The sequence below is a fragment of the Scyliorhinus canicula genome, chromosome 1, assembly GCF_902713615.1.
Source record: "Scyliorhinus canicula chromosome 1, sScyCan1.1, whole genome shotgun sequence".
In the NCBI taxonomy this organism is placed as follows: Eukaryota; Metazoa; Chordata; class Chondrichthyes; order Carcharhiniformes; family Scyliorhinidae; genus Scyliorhinus; species Scyliorhinus canicula.
In genome coordinates this window covers 237716297-237730122 of record NC_052146.1, presented here as the reverse complement: position 1 = coordinate 237730122, position 13826 = coordinate 237716297, and the positions used below count along the sequence as shown (strand labels likewise).

General features: G+C 48.4%; 1 protein-coding gene and 1 pseudogene across 1 annotated transcript in view; one reads left to right on the top strand and one right to left on the bottom strand.

The window, feature by feature from the left end:
- mtif2 (mitochondrial translational initiation factor 2) overlaps positions 1–13826 on the bottom strand; it is a 52335-nt gene that overhangs the window by 25654 nt on the left and 12855 nt on the right. Inside the window, exons 5-7 of the mRNA XM_038809808.1 lie at positions 12744–12915; positions 9842–10002; positions 1603–1782 (exon numbers count right to left, since the gene is read on the bottom strand). Of these exons, the coding sequence (XP_038665736.1) occupies positions 1603–1782; positions 9842–10002; positions 12744–12915 (513 nt within the window). The remainder of the gene's footprint in view (positions 1–1602; positions 1783–9841; positions 10003–12743; positions 12916–13826) is intronic.
- LOC119972684 lies at positions 462–1370 on the top strand (annotated as a pseudogene).

The following is a 13826-nucleotide window of genomic DNA, read 5'->3' as shown; positions in this document are numbered from 1 at the left end:
GCTTTAAGATTTTCAAAAGAATACACTGAAAATACTTCTACCCTTCTCCACTATCTCTACTGACACAGTAATGATACGTTTATGATACCAGCAACCCAGAGGTTTTAAGTTCAAATTCCACCAAGGTAAATTATAAAACCGAATGCAATAATTTGTAGGTTGACACCAGGAAACAATTACCTGAAATGTTGTGGACAAAAATCACTAACGGCTGTCAAGGAAGGTAACTCGCTGTGCCTTTATATGTTGGCAAGTGATTCCTGTCCTACTCTAAGTAATTGATTGTTAATGCCCTTTGAAAGGCAAGCCTCTTAATTATAAAATCACATCTAAAAGAAAGCAAAGCAAAAGCAAAAGCAAAATACTGTGGATGCTGGAAATCTGAACTACAAACAGATATTGCTGGAAAAACTCAGCATCTGCAGAGACTCTGCTCTTAAGAAACATATGGACGGGTCGGAGGTCGGGGGCAAACAAGATGCTGCTGGGGCAGAGGCTGAGGATGTTAGTGCAACATTCTGGGCAGCTGATCACAGGATGCAGGACGATTCATCAGACACCAAGCTGTAGCCACCCATTAATTCCCATCATCGTCGAACAGACAGGCCGTGGAGAGAGAGCTTATAATATCTATTCACGATTGTTAAGGGAAAGGATTATTTGTGTTATGGGAACGATGGACAATATTATCGCCAGCCTAGTGATTGCCCAGCTCTTGTTCCTTCAGTCTGAGAGCAATAAGAAGCCAATCCACATGTACATCAACAGTCCAGCTGGCATGGTGACTGCTGGCCTGGCTATTTACGACACCATGCAGTACATTCTGAACCCTATCTCCATGTGGTGCGTAGGGCAGGCTGCCAGCGTGGGTTCCTTGCTTCTGGCCACCGGCTGCCCGGGATGAAGCACTCTTCCCCCCCCCCCCCCCCCCCCCCCCCCCCCTAATGCACGCATCATGATTCACCAGCCCTCAGGAGGGGCATCTGGCCAGGCCACTGACATCACTCTACAGGCGGAGGTGATTCTCAAGATCAAAAGACAGATGAATCATATTTATGCCAAGCACACTAAGCAGATGCTGTCAGTGATTGAAGGAGCAATGGAGCGGGATCGGTACATGAGCCCAGTGGAAGCTCAGGAATTCGGAATAATCGACAAGGTCCTCGTTCACCCTCCGCAGGACGGGGAAGATGAGCCGCAGCTCGTTCACAAAGACACGACAACAAAGCCATCTGACTCCCCTGAACCCTGAACTGTTCGGTCCACCTGAGTGACCGTCAGCCCAATCCCTCCACATTTTGTCGGATTGCAGTTTCAGCATCAAGCCAATAAAATATTTGTATTAAACATTTATAACTGACAAAAAAAAAGAATCATATTGGTGCGAAACGTTAATTATTTTCTCTTTCCACAGAGGCTGCCAGAACTGCTGAGTTTTCCCAGTAATTTATGTTTCATTCTAAGTAACCACACCACCTTCTCAAAACAATTAGAAGCATTGGATATTAGCCACTTCCTGATAACAAAAAAAAAACCAGATTAATTGAAACATGACTAACACACAACTAATTTTGGGTTCTATACAACTCTAGAGATGTAAACTTACCATTACAATTTTAGCATGTTGAATTGATTCTGTGGTTTGCTTCATTACCCCATCATCTGCAGCAACCACTAATATCACAATGTCAGTCACATTAGCACCGCGGGCCCTCATTGCTGAAAAGGCAGCATGGCCTGGGGTATCCAGGAAAGTTATCTTTTCACCAGATGGCAAGTGTACTGTGCAAATAAATAAAACATTTTAGTCAGCACACAAGAAAAAGTACACAAAAAACTTTAACTATATCAGTAAACGCAAACAGCAGCAAATCTGTTAACTTTTTTTTTAAATTGAGAGTATCCAATTTTTTTTCCAATTAAGGGGCAATTCGCAGTGACTGTGATTCAAAATGTTTGCTCAACTTCTCACACAAGCCGCTGACTGGAGAATTAATGGAAATTGCAATTGGTTGTTAGTAAATGGTTTGAACATTCAGGATCAAGGCAGGCCCTGGGTTGGTTGGTGGGCCTGTGTTGCCCGCCGCACTCAGTGTGGTGAAGGATTCAGGCCCAGAGGGCGACTGTCCGAAGGCTGTCAGCCGCCCAGTGTTGGGAGCAGAGGTTGCACATGTGGCTCTCTGCAGTGGGTGCAGCGCTCACTCGTGCCTGACACTGTATCGCCGCTCACCTCCTCTAGCGGACTCTCAGAATCTGGCACATCATAATTGAAGGTTCTTTTGTTTTTTCTGCCTCAATAAATAGTTCAGGCAGTGCCCTATTGGGCCCCCCTCCACCACCCAATCGACTCACTCCTCCCCACCCCGTACATTGGTACTGAGGGGAGGGTACCCATTTCTCCAACGCAAAATTAGTGTTGTATTGTTCGGCCTTGTATATATTTTTTACTGTTTTAATAAAAAGATATGGCCAAGCTACGTACCCTGCACAGTTTTTGGGCTTGTGGGGGTGAGACCCATGCAGACACGGGGAGAATGTGTCTATGTGATCTATGTGATAAATCTATTATGAGATAGGCGCTAGTAAGTTGTTATTGTAAAGAAGTGGATATTGCAGATATTAAAAGGTTATTCAGACTTTAAATAAATTCTGCAATAGGTCTTCCACCTTTCAATGAGTTTGTGCTATGCGAAGTGTCTAAATATTTTTGACATGCTTGATTTTCATCAGTCATTCAGAAACGTTGGTGAAATTCTGAAATACATACAGGAATATTCTATAGAACTCTATGAAATGATACTCCTCTTTAAATACGAATCAATGCCCATTTTTCATAATTAAAAAAAAACTTTATTAGAGCATTTATATAAACAATAAACAAACAAATAACAGCATCCGGGCTATCAGGGAGGTAAGACATCGGCCTCTCTCACCCGGGACTCTCAGGGCTTCCGACACCCCAGATATCACTGCCTCTGTGATATTTTACACCCAACACTGCGGACATTACATCAGCAAACCCCTATCAGACTCCCTTCAGTTTTGGACACGCCCAAAACATGTGGACATTTCATAGAATTTACAGTGCAGAAGGAGGCCATTCAGCCCATCGAGTCTGCACCGGCTCTTGGAAAGAGCACCCTACCCAAGGTCAACACCTCCACCCTATCCCCATAACCCAGTAACCCCACCCAACACTAAGGGCAATTTAGCATGGTCAATCCACCTGACCTGCACATCTTTGGACTGTGGGAGGAAACCGGAGCACCCGGAGGAAACCCACGCAAACACGGGGAGGATGTGCAGACTCCGCACAGACAGTGACCCAAGCCGGAATCGAACCTGGGACCCTGGAGCTGTGAAGCATTTGTGCTATCCACAATGCTACCGTGCTGCCCGACATGGTTCTCAGGCCTCCCCGTGCACCATCCACACCTATCCTATACTCTCTCAATGAACCTGTTCATCCTTGCCATCATCATATGCGCCCTGTGAACTACTTTACACTGAATAAGGCTGAACCTTGCACATGCCAAGGATGCATTCACCCGTCACAGGGCCTCTTCCCATGTCCCAGCCTCCACCTTCCCCCATTTCCACTTAACATCTCCTATTGAAGCTCCCTCACAGTCCATCAGCTCCTAATAAACCTCAGACACCATCCCCTCCCTTATCACCTTCCCTTGGGCAGCATGGTAGCACAGTGGTTAGCACTGTGGCTTCACAGCGCCAGGGTCCCAGGTTCGATTCCAGCTAATGTGACTGACATTCTTAGGGTCGCCGCCACCACTGGGCTCGTGGTAAACCTCTTAGGGGAGAGCGGCAACGGCGCCGTTACCATGGCACCCAGGCTCGTACCTCTGCATGACGCCATCTCCATTCTTTTCCATGCCGCCCCTCCCCCCTCCATCACCCATTTACGCACCATTGACACATTGGCCGCCCAATAGTACCCCAGAAGGTTGGGCAGCGCCAACCCGCCTCTATCCCTCCCTCGCTCCAGGAACACCATCTTCACTCTCGGAGTCCCATGTGCCCGCACAAAGCTCAAAATACTGCTAGTCACTCTCTTAAAGAAGGCCCTGGGGATAAAGATGGGCAGGCACTGAAAGAGGAACAAGAACCTCGGAAGCACCATCATTTTGACGGACTGTACCCTCCCCACCAATGACAATGGCAGCATGTCCAACCTCTTGAACTCCTCCTCCATCTGATCTACAAGTCTGGTGAAATTATGTTTGTGAAGAGTCCCCCAGTCCCTGGCCACCTGCACCCCCAGGTACCTAAAGCTCTCCCCTGCCCGCCTAAGCGGGAGCCTACCAATTCCTTCCTCCTGGTCTCCAGGGTGCACCACAAACACCTCACTCTTGCCTAATTTTAATTTATAACCTGAAAAGGTCCCAAACTCAGCTAGCAGCTCCATCACCCCCGGCATCCCTCCCACCGGGTCCGCCACATACAGTAACAGGTCACCGGCATACAACGACACCCTATGTTTCTCCCCACCTCGCACCAAGCCTCTCCACCTCTCTGAATCCCTCAACGCCATCGCCAGCGGCTCGATTGCCAGTGCAAACAACAAGGGGGACAGGGGGCAACCCTGCCTGGTCCCTCGGTGAAGCCGGAAGTACTCCGACCTCCTCCCATTCGTGGCCACACACGCCATCGGGGCCTCATACAGCAGCCTCACCCGTCACCAAATCCAAACCTCCCCAACACCTCCCATAAGTACGCCCACTCCACTCTATCGAAGGCCTTCTCCGCATCCAGCGCCACCACTATCTCTGCCTCCCCCTCAATCGCCGGCATCATGATGACATTCAACAATCTCCGCACATTCGTGTTCAGCTGCCTTCCCTTCACAAAACCTGTCTGGTCCTCGTGCACAACCCCTGGCACACAGTCCTCTATCCTGGTGGCCAGGATTTTTGCCAGCACCATAGCATCCACATTGAGGAGAGATATGGGCCTGTATGAACCACACTGCTGGGGGTCCTTGTCCCTCTTTAAAATTAACGAGATCAGCGCCCGCGACATCGTCGGGGGCAAAGTCCCCCCTTCCCACGCTTCATTGAGTGTCCGCACCAGCAAGGGGCCCACTAGGTCCACAAACTTTTTATAAAATTCCACCGGGAACCCATCCGGCCCCGGTGCCTTCCCCGACTGCATCTGCCCGATCCCCTTAACTAGCTCCTCCAGCTCAATCGGCGCACCCAACCCCTCCACCTGCTCCTCCTGCACCTTCGGAAAAGAAAGCCCGTCGAGGAACCTCTCCATTCCCCCCGCTCCCCCGTTGGCTCCGACCAGTACAGTTCCCCGTAAAAGTCCTTGAAGACCTCATTCACCTCTACCCCCTTCCGCACCACATTCCCACTCTTGTCTCTCACTCCAGCAATTTCCTTAGCAGCATCCCGCTTGCGGAGCTGATGAGCCAGCATCCTACTCGCCTTTTCACCATGTTCGTACACTGCCCCTTGTGCCTTCCTCCACTGTGCCTCCGCCTTTCTAGTGGTCAGCAAATCAAATTTAGCCTGCAGGCTGCGCCTCTCCCCCAACAGTCCCTCCTCTGGTGCCTCTGCATACCTCCTGTCTACCTCCAGCATCTTTCCCACCAGTCTATCCCTCTCGCTCCTCTCCCTGTGTGCCCGGATGGATATCAGCTCCCCACGAATCACTGCCTTCAGGGCTTCCCAGACCATCCCCACCTGAACCTCCTCCGTATCATTCACCTCGAGGTACCCCTCAATACTTGCCCGGACCCTCCTACACACCTCCTCCTCCGCCAACAACCCCACATCCAACCGCCACAACGGGCGCTGGTCCCGCACCTCCCCAATCTCCAACTCTATCCAATGCGGAGCGTGGTCGGAGATTGCAATGGCCGAATACTCGGCCTCCTCCACTCTTGGAATCAGTCCCCTACTCACCACGAAGAAGTCTATCCAAGAGTAGACCCTATGTACGTGGGAGAAGAAAGAGTACTCGCGTGCCCTCGGCCTCACAAACCTCCATGGATCCACCCCACCCATCTGGTCCATAAACCCTCTCAGTACCTTGGCCGCCGCCGGCCTCCTACCCGTCCTGGAGCTGGACCGATCCAGTGAAGGTAGGACCGATCCAGTGAAGGATCCAACACCGTATTGAAGTTCCCCCCCATGATCAGACCTCCCGCCTCCAGATCCGGGACCCGTCCCAACATACGCCTCATAAAGCCCGCATCGTCCCAATTTGGGGCATACACACTAGCAAGTACCACCTTCTCTCCTTGTAGCCCCTAACCATAACATACCTACCCCCCCTTATCCGCCACCACCTCCGATGCCTCAAACAACACATTTTTCCCCACCAGAATCGCCACTCCCCGGTTCTTCACATCCAACCCAGAGTGGAAAACCTGCCCCACCCACCCCTGCCTCAGGCAGACCTGGTCCGCCACCTTCAGGTGGGTCTCCTGAAGCAGTGCCACATCTGCCTTTAGCCCCTTCAGATGAGCAATCACCCTCGACCGCTTCACCGGCCCATTCAATCCTCTCGCATTCCAGGTGACCAACCGGATCAGAGGGCGTCCCCCCCCCCTCGACTAGCCATAGCCCGTCGACTGCCCGCCCCAGGCCAGCACCCCCTGCCCGACCCAGTCCCCACAGCGACAACACCTCTCCTCTGTCCCCCCAGCCCCCACCAGCTCCTTCCTGACCCTACCAGCAGCAACCCGGTATTCCCCTTTCCCCCTCCTCCCTTCCCCCCCCATGCTAGGAACCCTCCCAGCCGCGAACCGTCCTCCATTGTACTTCCGTGGGTCAGCTAACTTCTGCTGACCCCGGAAACTCCCGCCAATAACCCGACCCCGCCCAAAGTGGGATCATCCCCCAATCTATCCCTCCTCCAGGCACCGCTCCAGCGCGGGGAAGAACCAGTTAAGGCCCCGCCTCCCCCCGTCATCATCTCCGCCCCCCAGCGCGGGAAACCAGAGGAAAGCCCGCGCTTTCGCACTGCCCCACCACACCCTTCTGACGCAGCTCCCAAATACCAGCCCCACTCCATACCCCCAACCTGACATAGAATACAACAAACCCCCCCAACCCTCCCCGCAAGATACAAAACTCAAACAATGCCCCACCGCAAAAAAAACAGAACAGCACCCCCATAAATAACCATATCAAAATTGCAAAAGTACAAAAACAAACAAAAAAAGAACACAGCAACAGCAGAAACCAGCAATAAAGCATTACAACCGACCCCGCAACCTCCAACCCCTAGTTCAAGTCCAGTTTCTCCGTCCGCACGAAGGCCCACGCCTCCTCCAGGGAATCAAAATAATAATGCCGGTCCACAGGCGCGCGGGCTGCAACATTCCGAACTTTATCTTTTTCCTGTAAAGCACCTCTTTCGTCCAATTAAATCCGGACCGCCGCTTAGCCACCTCCGCACTCCAATCCTGGTAGATCCGTACTACCCCATTCTCCCAATTGCTGCTCTTCACCTTCTTGGCCCAGCGCAGCACACACTCCCAATCACTGAACCGGTGGAACCTCACCAGCACCCCACGCGGGGGTTCATTCTCCTTAGGCCTCCTGGCCAGTACTCTGTGTGCTCCCTCCAGCTCCAAGGGCAGATGGAAAGACCCGGCCCCCACTAGTGAGTTCAGCATTGTAGCCATGTAGGTTGTCAGGTCCGACCCCTCTAGCCCCTCCGCAAGGCCCAAGATCCGCAGGTTTTTCCGCCTCATGCGGTGATCAAGCTCCTCGAAGCGTTCCTGCCACTTCTTGTGGAGTGCCTCGTGCCCCTCCACCTTACTCACGAGGACCACGGCCTCCTCCTCTCGTTCAGTGGCCTGCGTCTGCAACTCCTTGATGGCAGCACCCTGAGTCGTCTGAATCTCCGACAGCCTTCTGTTCGTTTCCTGCAGAGAGCTCAGTACCTCAGCCTTGAAGTCTGTAAAACAGCGCAGGAGAGCAGCTTGTTGCTCCTGGGCCCACTGCTTCCACTCCTCTGGAGCTCCGCTGACGGCCATCTTGGATTCCTTCCCCCGTTTTTTCTGGGGAGCTGCTGCCGTTTTTTCCCCCTTTCCACTCCGAGTTCGAGTCACGGACTGCGGGGAAAGTTGATCAGCACACCGTGTCCCACAGGGAGACGTCGCAAAATTTCCGTTTTGGGCTCTAAAAAGAGCCGAAAAGTCAGTTTAAAACGGGAGCTCCCAAATGTGTGGCTTCCTACGTCATCGTCGCCACCGGAAGTCGACCTGCACAACTTGTGAGCGATAACGGTACACAGTTCACATCAGCCAAATTCGAGGACTACCTGAAGGAGCGTGGCATCTTCCATCATATCAAATCTGCCCCTTACCATCCAGCTACCAACAGCTTAGCTGAACATTTCATACAAACGCTCAAGCATGCCGTGAAGGTTTCAAGGGATAAAGGCTTTCTAATGACACACAGAAACACTGCACATTCAACAACACAAAGCTCACCAGTGATACAATTTTCAATAGGAAACTGCACACAGTTCAACCTTTTGACTTCCCCTTCAACTTCAGAGATAGTCAGGCAACAACATCAGACGCAAGTGGCTAGTAAGGAATAACATTCCAAAAGCAGAGTCTTTGACCGTGGGGAATGTGTTCTCGCAAGAAATTACACCTCAGGTGAAAAATGGACTCCAGCAATTGTATTAATGGAAATCAGTCCGCTTTCATATACTGTAAAATCTGGCGATTAATGAATTTGGCATTGGCACGCTGACCAGTTATTATCTGTGCGTACAGAGAATTAAGAATCAGTATCTGATGTTTTTATCACGTGGAGTATGGATAGTGACCTGCCCTACTTGAGAACTACAACAGTATAAATTACTACGACAGAATCATAGAATACCTACACAACCAGAGACAGTTCCTGAGTTTGTTTCGTCAGCTGTAACCCCGACCACCGTACAGGAAGACACTCCTGATACCCCTTAAAGCCAAGTTCCTGAACGTCGTGTTCTGCCAAAATGGGACAGACATCCACACAAGAAACTGTCGTACTAATGTACATATGTATCGGTAACATGTTGGTTATGGCATAATGTTTTGGATCTGTATTAAAAAGTGTTTGTTTAAGTAAAAATGCCAGGGACACTAAAGGAGTAAAGAGGGAGGGGTGTTATGTATCAGAGTTACACCATCGGCTGGTGTAATTAAATGTGTTACACAATGACATCATCAGAGGGCGGCATGGTGGCACAGTGGTTAGCACTGCTGCTTTATGACACTGAGGACCAAGTTCAAACCCCACCCCAGATCACTGTTCGCGTGGAGTTTGAACATTCTCCCCGTGTCTGCATGGGTTTCATCCCCACAACCCAAAGATGTGCAGGTAGGTGGATTGCACCTTAATTGGGAAAAAAAAGAATTGGGTTCTTTAAAAAAATTTTAATGACATCATCAGAGCATTTTGCAGGCTTTTGTAGAGTTCACCATTGTACCGTGTTCGAGCAGCATCTTGTAAAATAAACCTCATTGTACTATGTTGTATTAACTCTATGTGTGCCACCTTTGATTCTTTCTCTGAGAATCTGACACTCACGGTTAGAGCAGGCAAATGCCATATAGCGATGACAGAAAGATAGTTGCATAGATATTTTAAAGATGTTATTGTAGGAAAATGCTACTAAAACTAAAATGTTGACATGGCATATACATTCCAATAAGTATCAAAAAAAATACTAGGAGTTGATTACATTTTCAATAAAAAAACCTCATTACCTAAAAATCTAAGTACCAGAGTTTTAAAACCTACAATTCAGTAAAAATTATTTATCAGGTTCAACTGAGACATGCATAGAGGATTGCGAAACATACCAAGGAATGCGCCAATATGTTGAGTGATACCTCCTGCCTCCTTAGCTGCAACCTGAGTTTTCCTAAGACTGTCAAGTAATGTTGTTTTTCCATGGTCAACGTGACCCATTATAGTAACTACAGGTGACTTGGGAACGAGCACAGTTGGATCTGAGTGCGGCCTAAAACAGAAAGTACGTAGTGATTAGTTCACAGATGATGGTGAAATCTCACGGTAAGTTAACTAATTCCTCAGCAATTAGGAATCTAGTAAGAAGTTGGAAAATGTGCAGGTAAGGTGGATTGGCCACGCTAAATGGCCCTTGTTGTCCAAGAAGTTAGGTGGGGTTATGGGGAAAAGGTAGAAGCGTGGGCCTCAGTAGGGTGCTCTTTCAGAGGGCCGGTGAAGACTCGGTGGGCCAAATGGCCTCCTTCTGCACTGTAGGTATTCTATGATTCCAAGTCTTGAAAAGCTAACAAAATGCAAAATAATATTTCTATATGGTACAATCATCATGGGGAAAGACTACCAGAAAGAATAACCGACTTGGGGACAATTGATAACAACAACAGCTTGTATTTCTATAGCATCTTTAACATAATAGGAGTTTGATAAAGCGAAATCTGACACTGAGCCACATAAGAGGATATTAAAGTAGACTACCAAAAGCACAGTCAAAGAAGTGGGTTTTAAGGAACATCTTTCAAGGACAAAGTGAGGTAGAGGAGCTGGGAGGTTTAGAGAGGGAATACCAGAGTTTAGGACCTAGGCAGTTCAAGGCACAGCCTGCAATGGTAGAGAAGGTAAAAACGAGAATGCTCAAGAGGCCAGAATTAGATGAGTGCAGATATCCAAGGTTTGTGGGCTTAAGGAAATTACAGATATTGAGATGGGTGAGGCCATGAAGGAATTTGAAAACAAGGATGAGAATTTTAAAACCCAGGGTGGCACGGTGGCACCAGAGACTCACGTTCAAATCCGACCTCACGTGACTGTTTGTGTGGAGTTTGCATGTTCTCCCCGTGTCTGCATGGGTTTCCTCCGGGTGCTTCGGTTTCCCCCCACAATCCAAAGATGTGCAGGTTGGGTGGATTTGTCATGTTAAATTTCTCCTTAGCGTCCAATGATTAGGTGGGGTTACGAGAATGGGGTGGTACAAACTCGAAGGGCCAATTGACCTCCTTCTGCATTGTAGGGATTCTATGATTCTAGATATTGTTTTACTGGAAGTCAATGTATGCTAGCAAGTACAGAGTTTATAAAGGATAATGTAGTTGAAGGCACATAAATGTTGGAAATGGATTGTTATGAATGCGAATGTTTCTGAACAATAAAGTCTGCAATAGACACTTGGAACTTTATTTCATTTAATCTCAGCCTAGGTCCTGGGATCTGCCCATGGTGGATGCTGGGTGAATTGGCATGGTAGGAGTTAGAGCAAAAGGTGGTGGGGGGCAGAGGCTGGTATGAATGGGCACTAAATTGGCTTTGGGGCTATAAAGGGCCATAAGAGCTAGGCAGGAGGCTTAAGGTGACCTGGAAGGTACGAGGGGCATAGGTTAGCATGGGGGATATGAGGAGCCATTGGGGCATAGGTTGGCATGAATGATGTGAGGGTCCCTGGGGGTGAGTGCAGGGCATGATGTGGCATGGGGCGGCGGAGATGAGGCATAGTGAGTGTGGTGGTTGAGAATGTATGTGGGGTGAGGACTGGAGTGAAGCTTTAATTGGTCTTTTTAAAACTTTAATACAGTGTTGGTGCACTGAGGCAGGCCTTCTGCCCAGCCTGCTCCTGCACCTGACATCCTCTGCATTTATTCTGGGTGGTCCAGCCCGACTCCCAGGGAACCCTGACACACCACCCAGAAACAAAATCTGATCTTCTAGGCGACTTTCTCCAAGGTCAGGTTTGTACAGCTGGGAAATGTCCTGACTCTGCACTCCTGATGAGAGAGCGAAAATCCAGGCCAAAATTGTGGATAGTGATGTTCCCCACCCAGAGTACATCCTGTGCATTCTGTACCCTGAATGCTTCTTCTAAGTGGTGTTCAACTAGGTGGACTACTGGTTCATCAGTTGAGAGAGAGAGGTACGTGGTAATGAGCAGGTTTCTTTGTCCATGTTTGACTCAATGCCATGAGAATTATGGAGTCTGGAGTTAACACTGAGGATTCTAAGGGCCACTCCCTCCAGACCACTGACACCTCTGGTGTCTTTGTCCTGCAGCTGCAACAGGACATCTCCAGGGATAGTTATGAAGGAATCTGGGCCATTGGTTGCAAGATATGATTCAGTGAGTATGACTGTTTTCAGGCTGCTGCTTGACTAGTCTGTCTCTCATTTTTCACCCACGACGTCGGACGTTCGTGAGGAGAACTTTGTAGGTTCAATAGGGAACGGTGAACGGTATGGGCAGCATAGTGGTTAGCACAATTGCTTCACAGCTCCAGGATTCCAGGTTCGATTCCCGGCTTGGGTCACTGTCTGTGCGGAATCTGCGCGTTCTCCACGTGTGTGCGTGGCTTTCCTCCGGATGCTCTGGTTTCCTCCCAGTCCAAAAATGTGCAGGTCAGGTGGATTGACCATGCTAAATTGCCCTTAGTGTTGGGTGGGGTTACTGGGTTATAGGGATAGGGTGGAGGTGTGGGCTTGGGTAGGGTGCTCTTTCAAAGAGCTGGTGCAGACTCGATGGGCCGAATGGCCTCCTTCTGCACTGTAAATTCTATGATTCTTTGTCATACCCAGTGTGTAAGTTGATGCCTGGTGATCCATTAGGTTTTATTTTTATGCAATTTTTCTATAGTGGTTTGATATCACTGGCACAGAATAGACAAAATAAATATTTCAATTTGGCTTGAACTTTTCAATTTAAAAATATTGATATATTACCAAGACATTAACAGAGCATAACACAGAACCTACCTCCTCACAGCATCTTTATTTTCTTTAACTTTTTCTTCTGAAAGTTTTGTCCACTTAAACTTCATTCCAGACTTCTTTATGACCTCTTTTATCCATTTTTCCTCCAAGATAAAATCCTGTTCCAGGGAGTCTATGTCAATATTTGTGTGGAGTAGAGCTTCGTACACATGATCTGCATTCAGAAAAAAATGAATTATTTGAATATATAGAAATATATGCAGAAATAAACTTATTTTTCTCTTTTTTTAGATATTTGTTTTAATACTTTATTTTCCTTATCGTATCATATTGGGTTTAAAAGGGGAGAGAGTTAGAGGGGGTTTGTAGGGACAGTCCGCCAAGGCAGCTGAAGGCACAATCACTAAGAGAGAAAGTACTCAAGAAGCTGGGAGTCAGAGGAATGGAACGCTACTCAGAGTTGCTGGACTAGATGAAGCTCCAGAGATGAGGAATGGCAAGCAGTGATGAGATTTGAACACATGGGTGAGAATTTAAAATGAGGAGTGAGACAATGGGAGCCAATGAAAGTCAGTAAGGACAGGAATGATGATGATAAACGTTTACGGGGACAATAGGAGGTCAACGAGATGAGCTTTGGAATAGTTGGCGAGAAGGGACAAAAACAGCAGCAGATAGACTGAGGTATGAGCAGACACTATTGATGTTAAAGAGGTAGATTTTTGTGATGGAGGAGATATGGGGATTAGAACCTGAAATACAGGGTCAAATAGGATGCAGAAATTATAAACAGGTATTGCCTTCTTCCAGACCCTTCCATCAGGCAGAAGGTGCAGAAGTCTGAAGACTTGCACATCCAGACATAGGAACATCTTCTTCCCCACAGCTACAAGACTCCTCAACGACTCCCCCTCGGACTGATCTGTTCCCTGTAAGAATACTATTCATGACGCCCTATGCTGCTCTTGCTCATGTATTTGCTTTGTTTGGCCCCTTGTTCCGCACTGTAACCAATCACTGTTTGTTGATGTACCATTTGTCAATGTTCTCTATTGATTATTCTTTTGTCTACTATGTACGTACTGTGTATGTTCCCTCAGCCGCAGAAAAATGCTTTTCACTGTA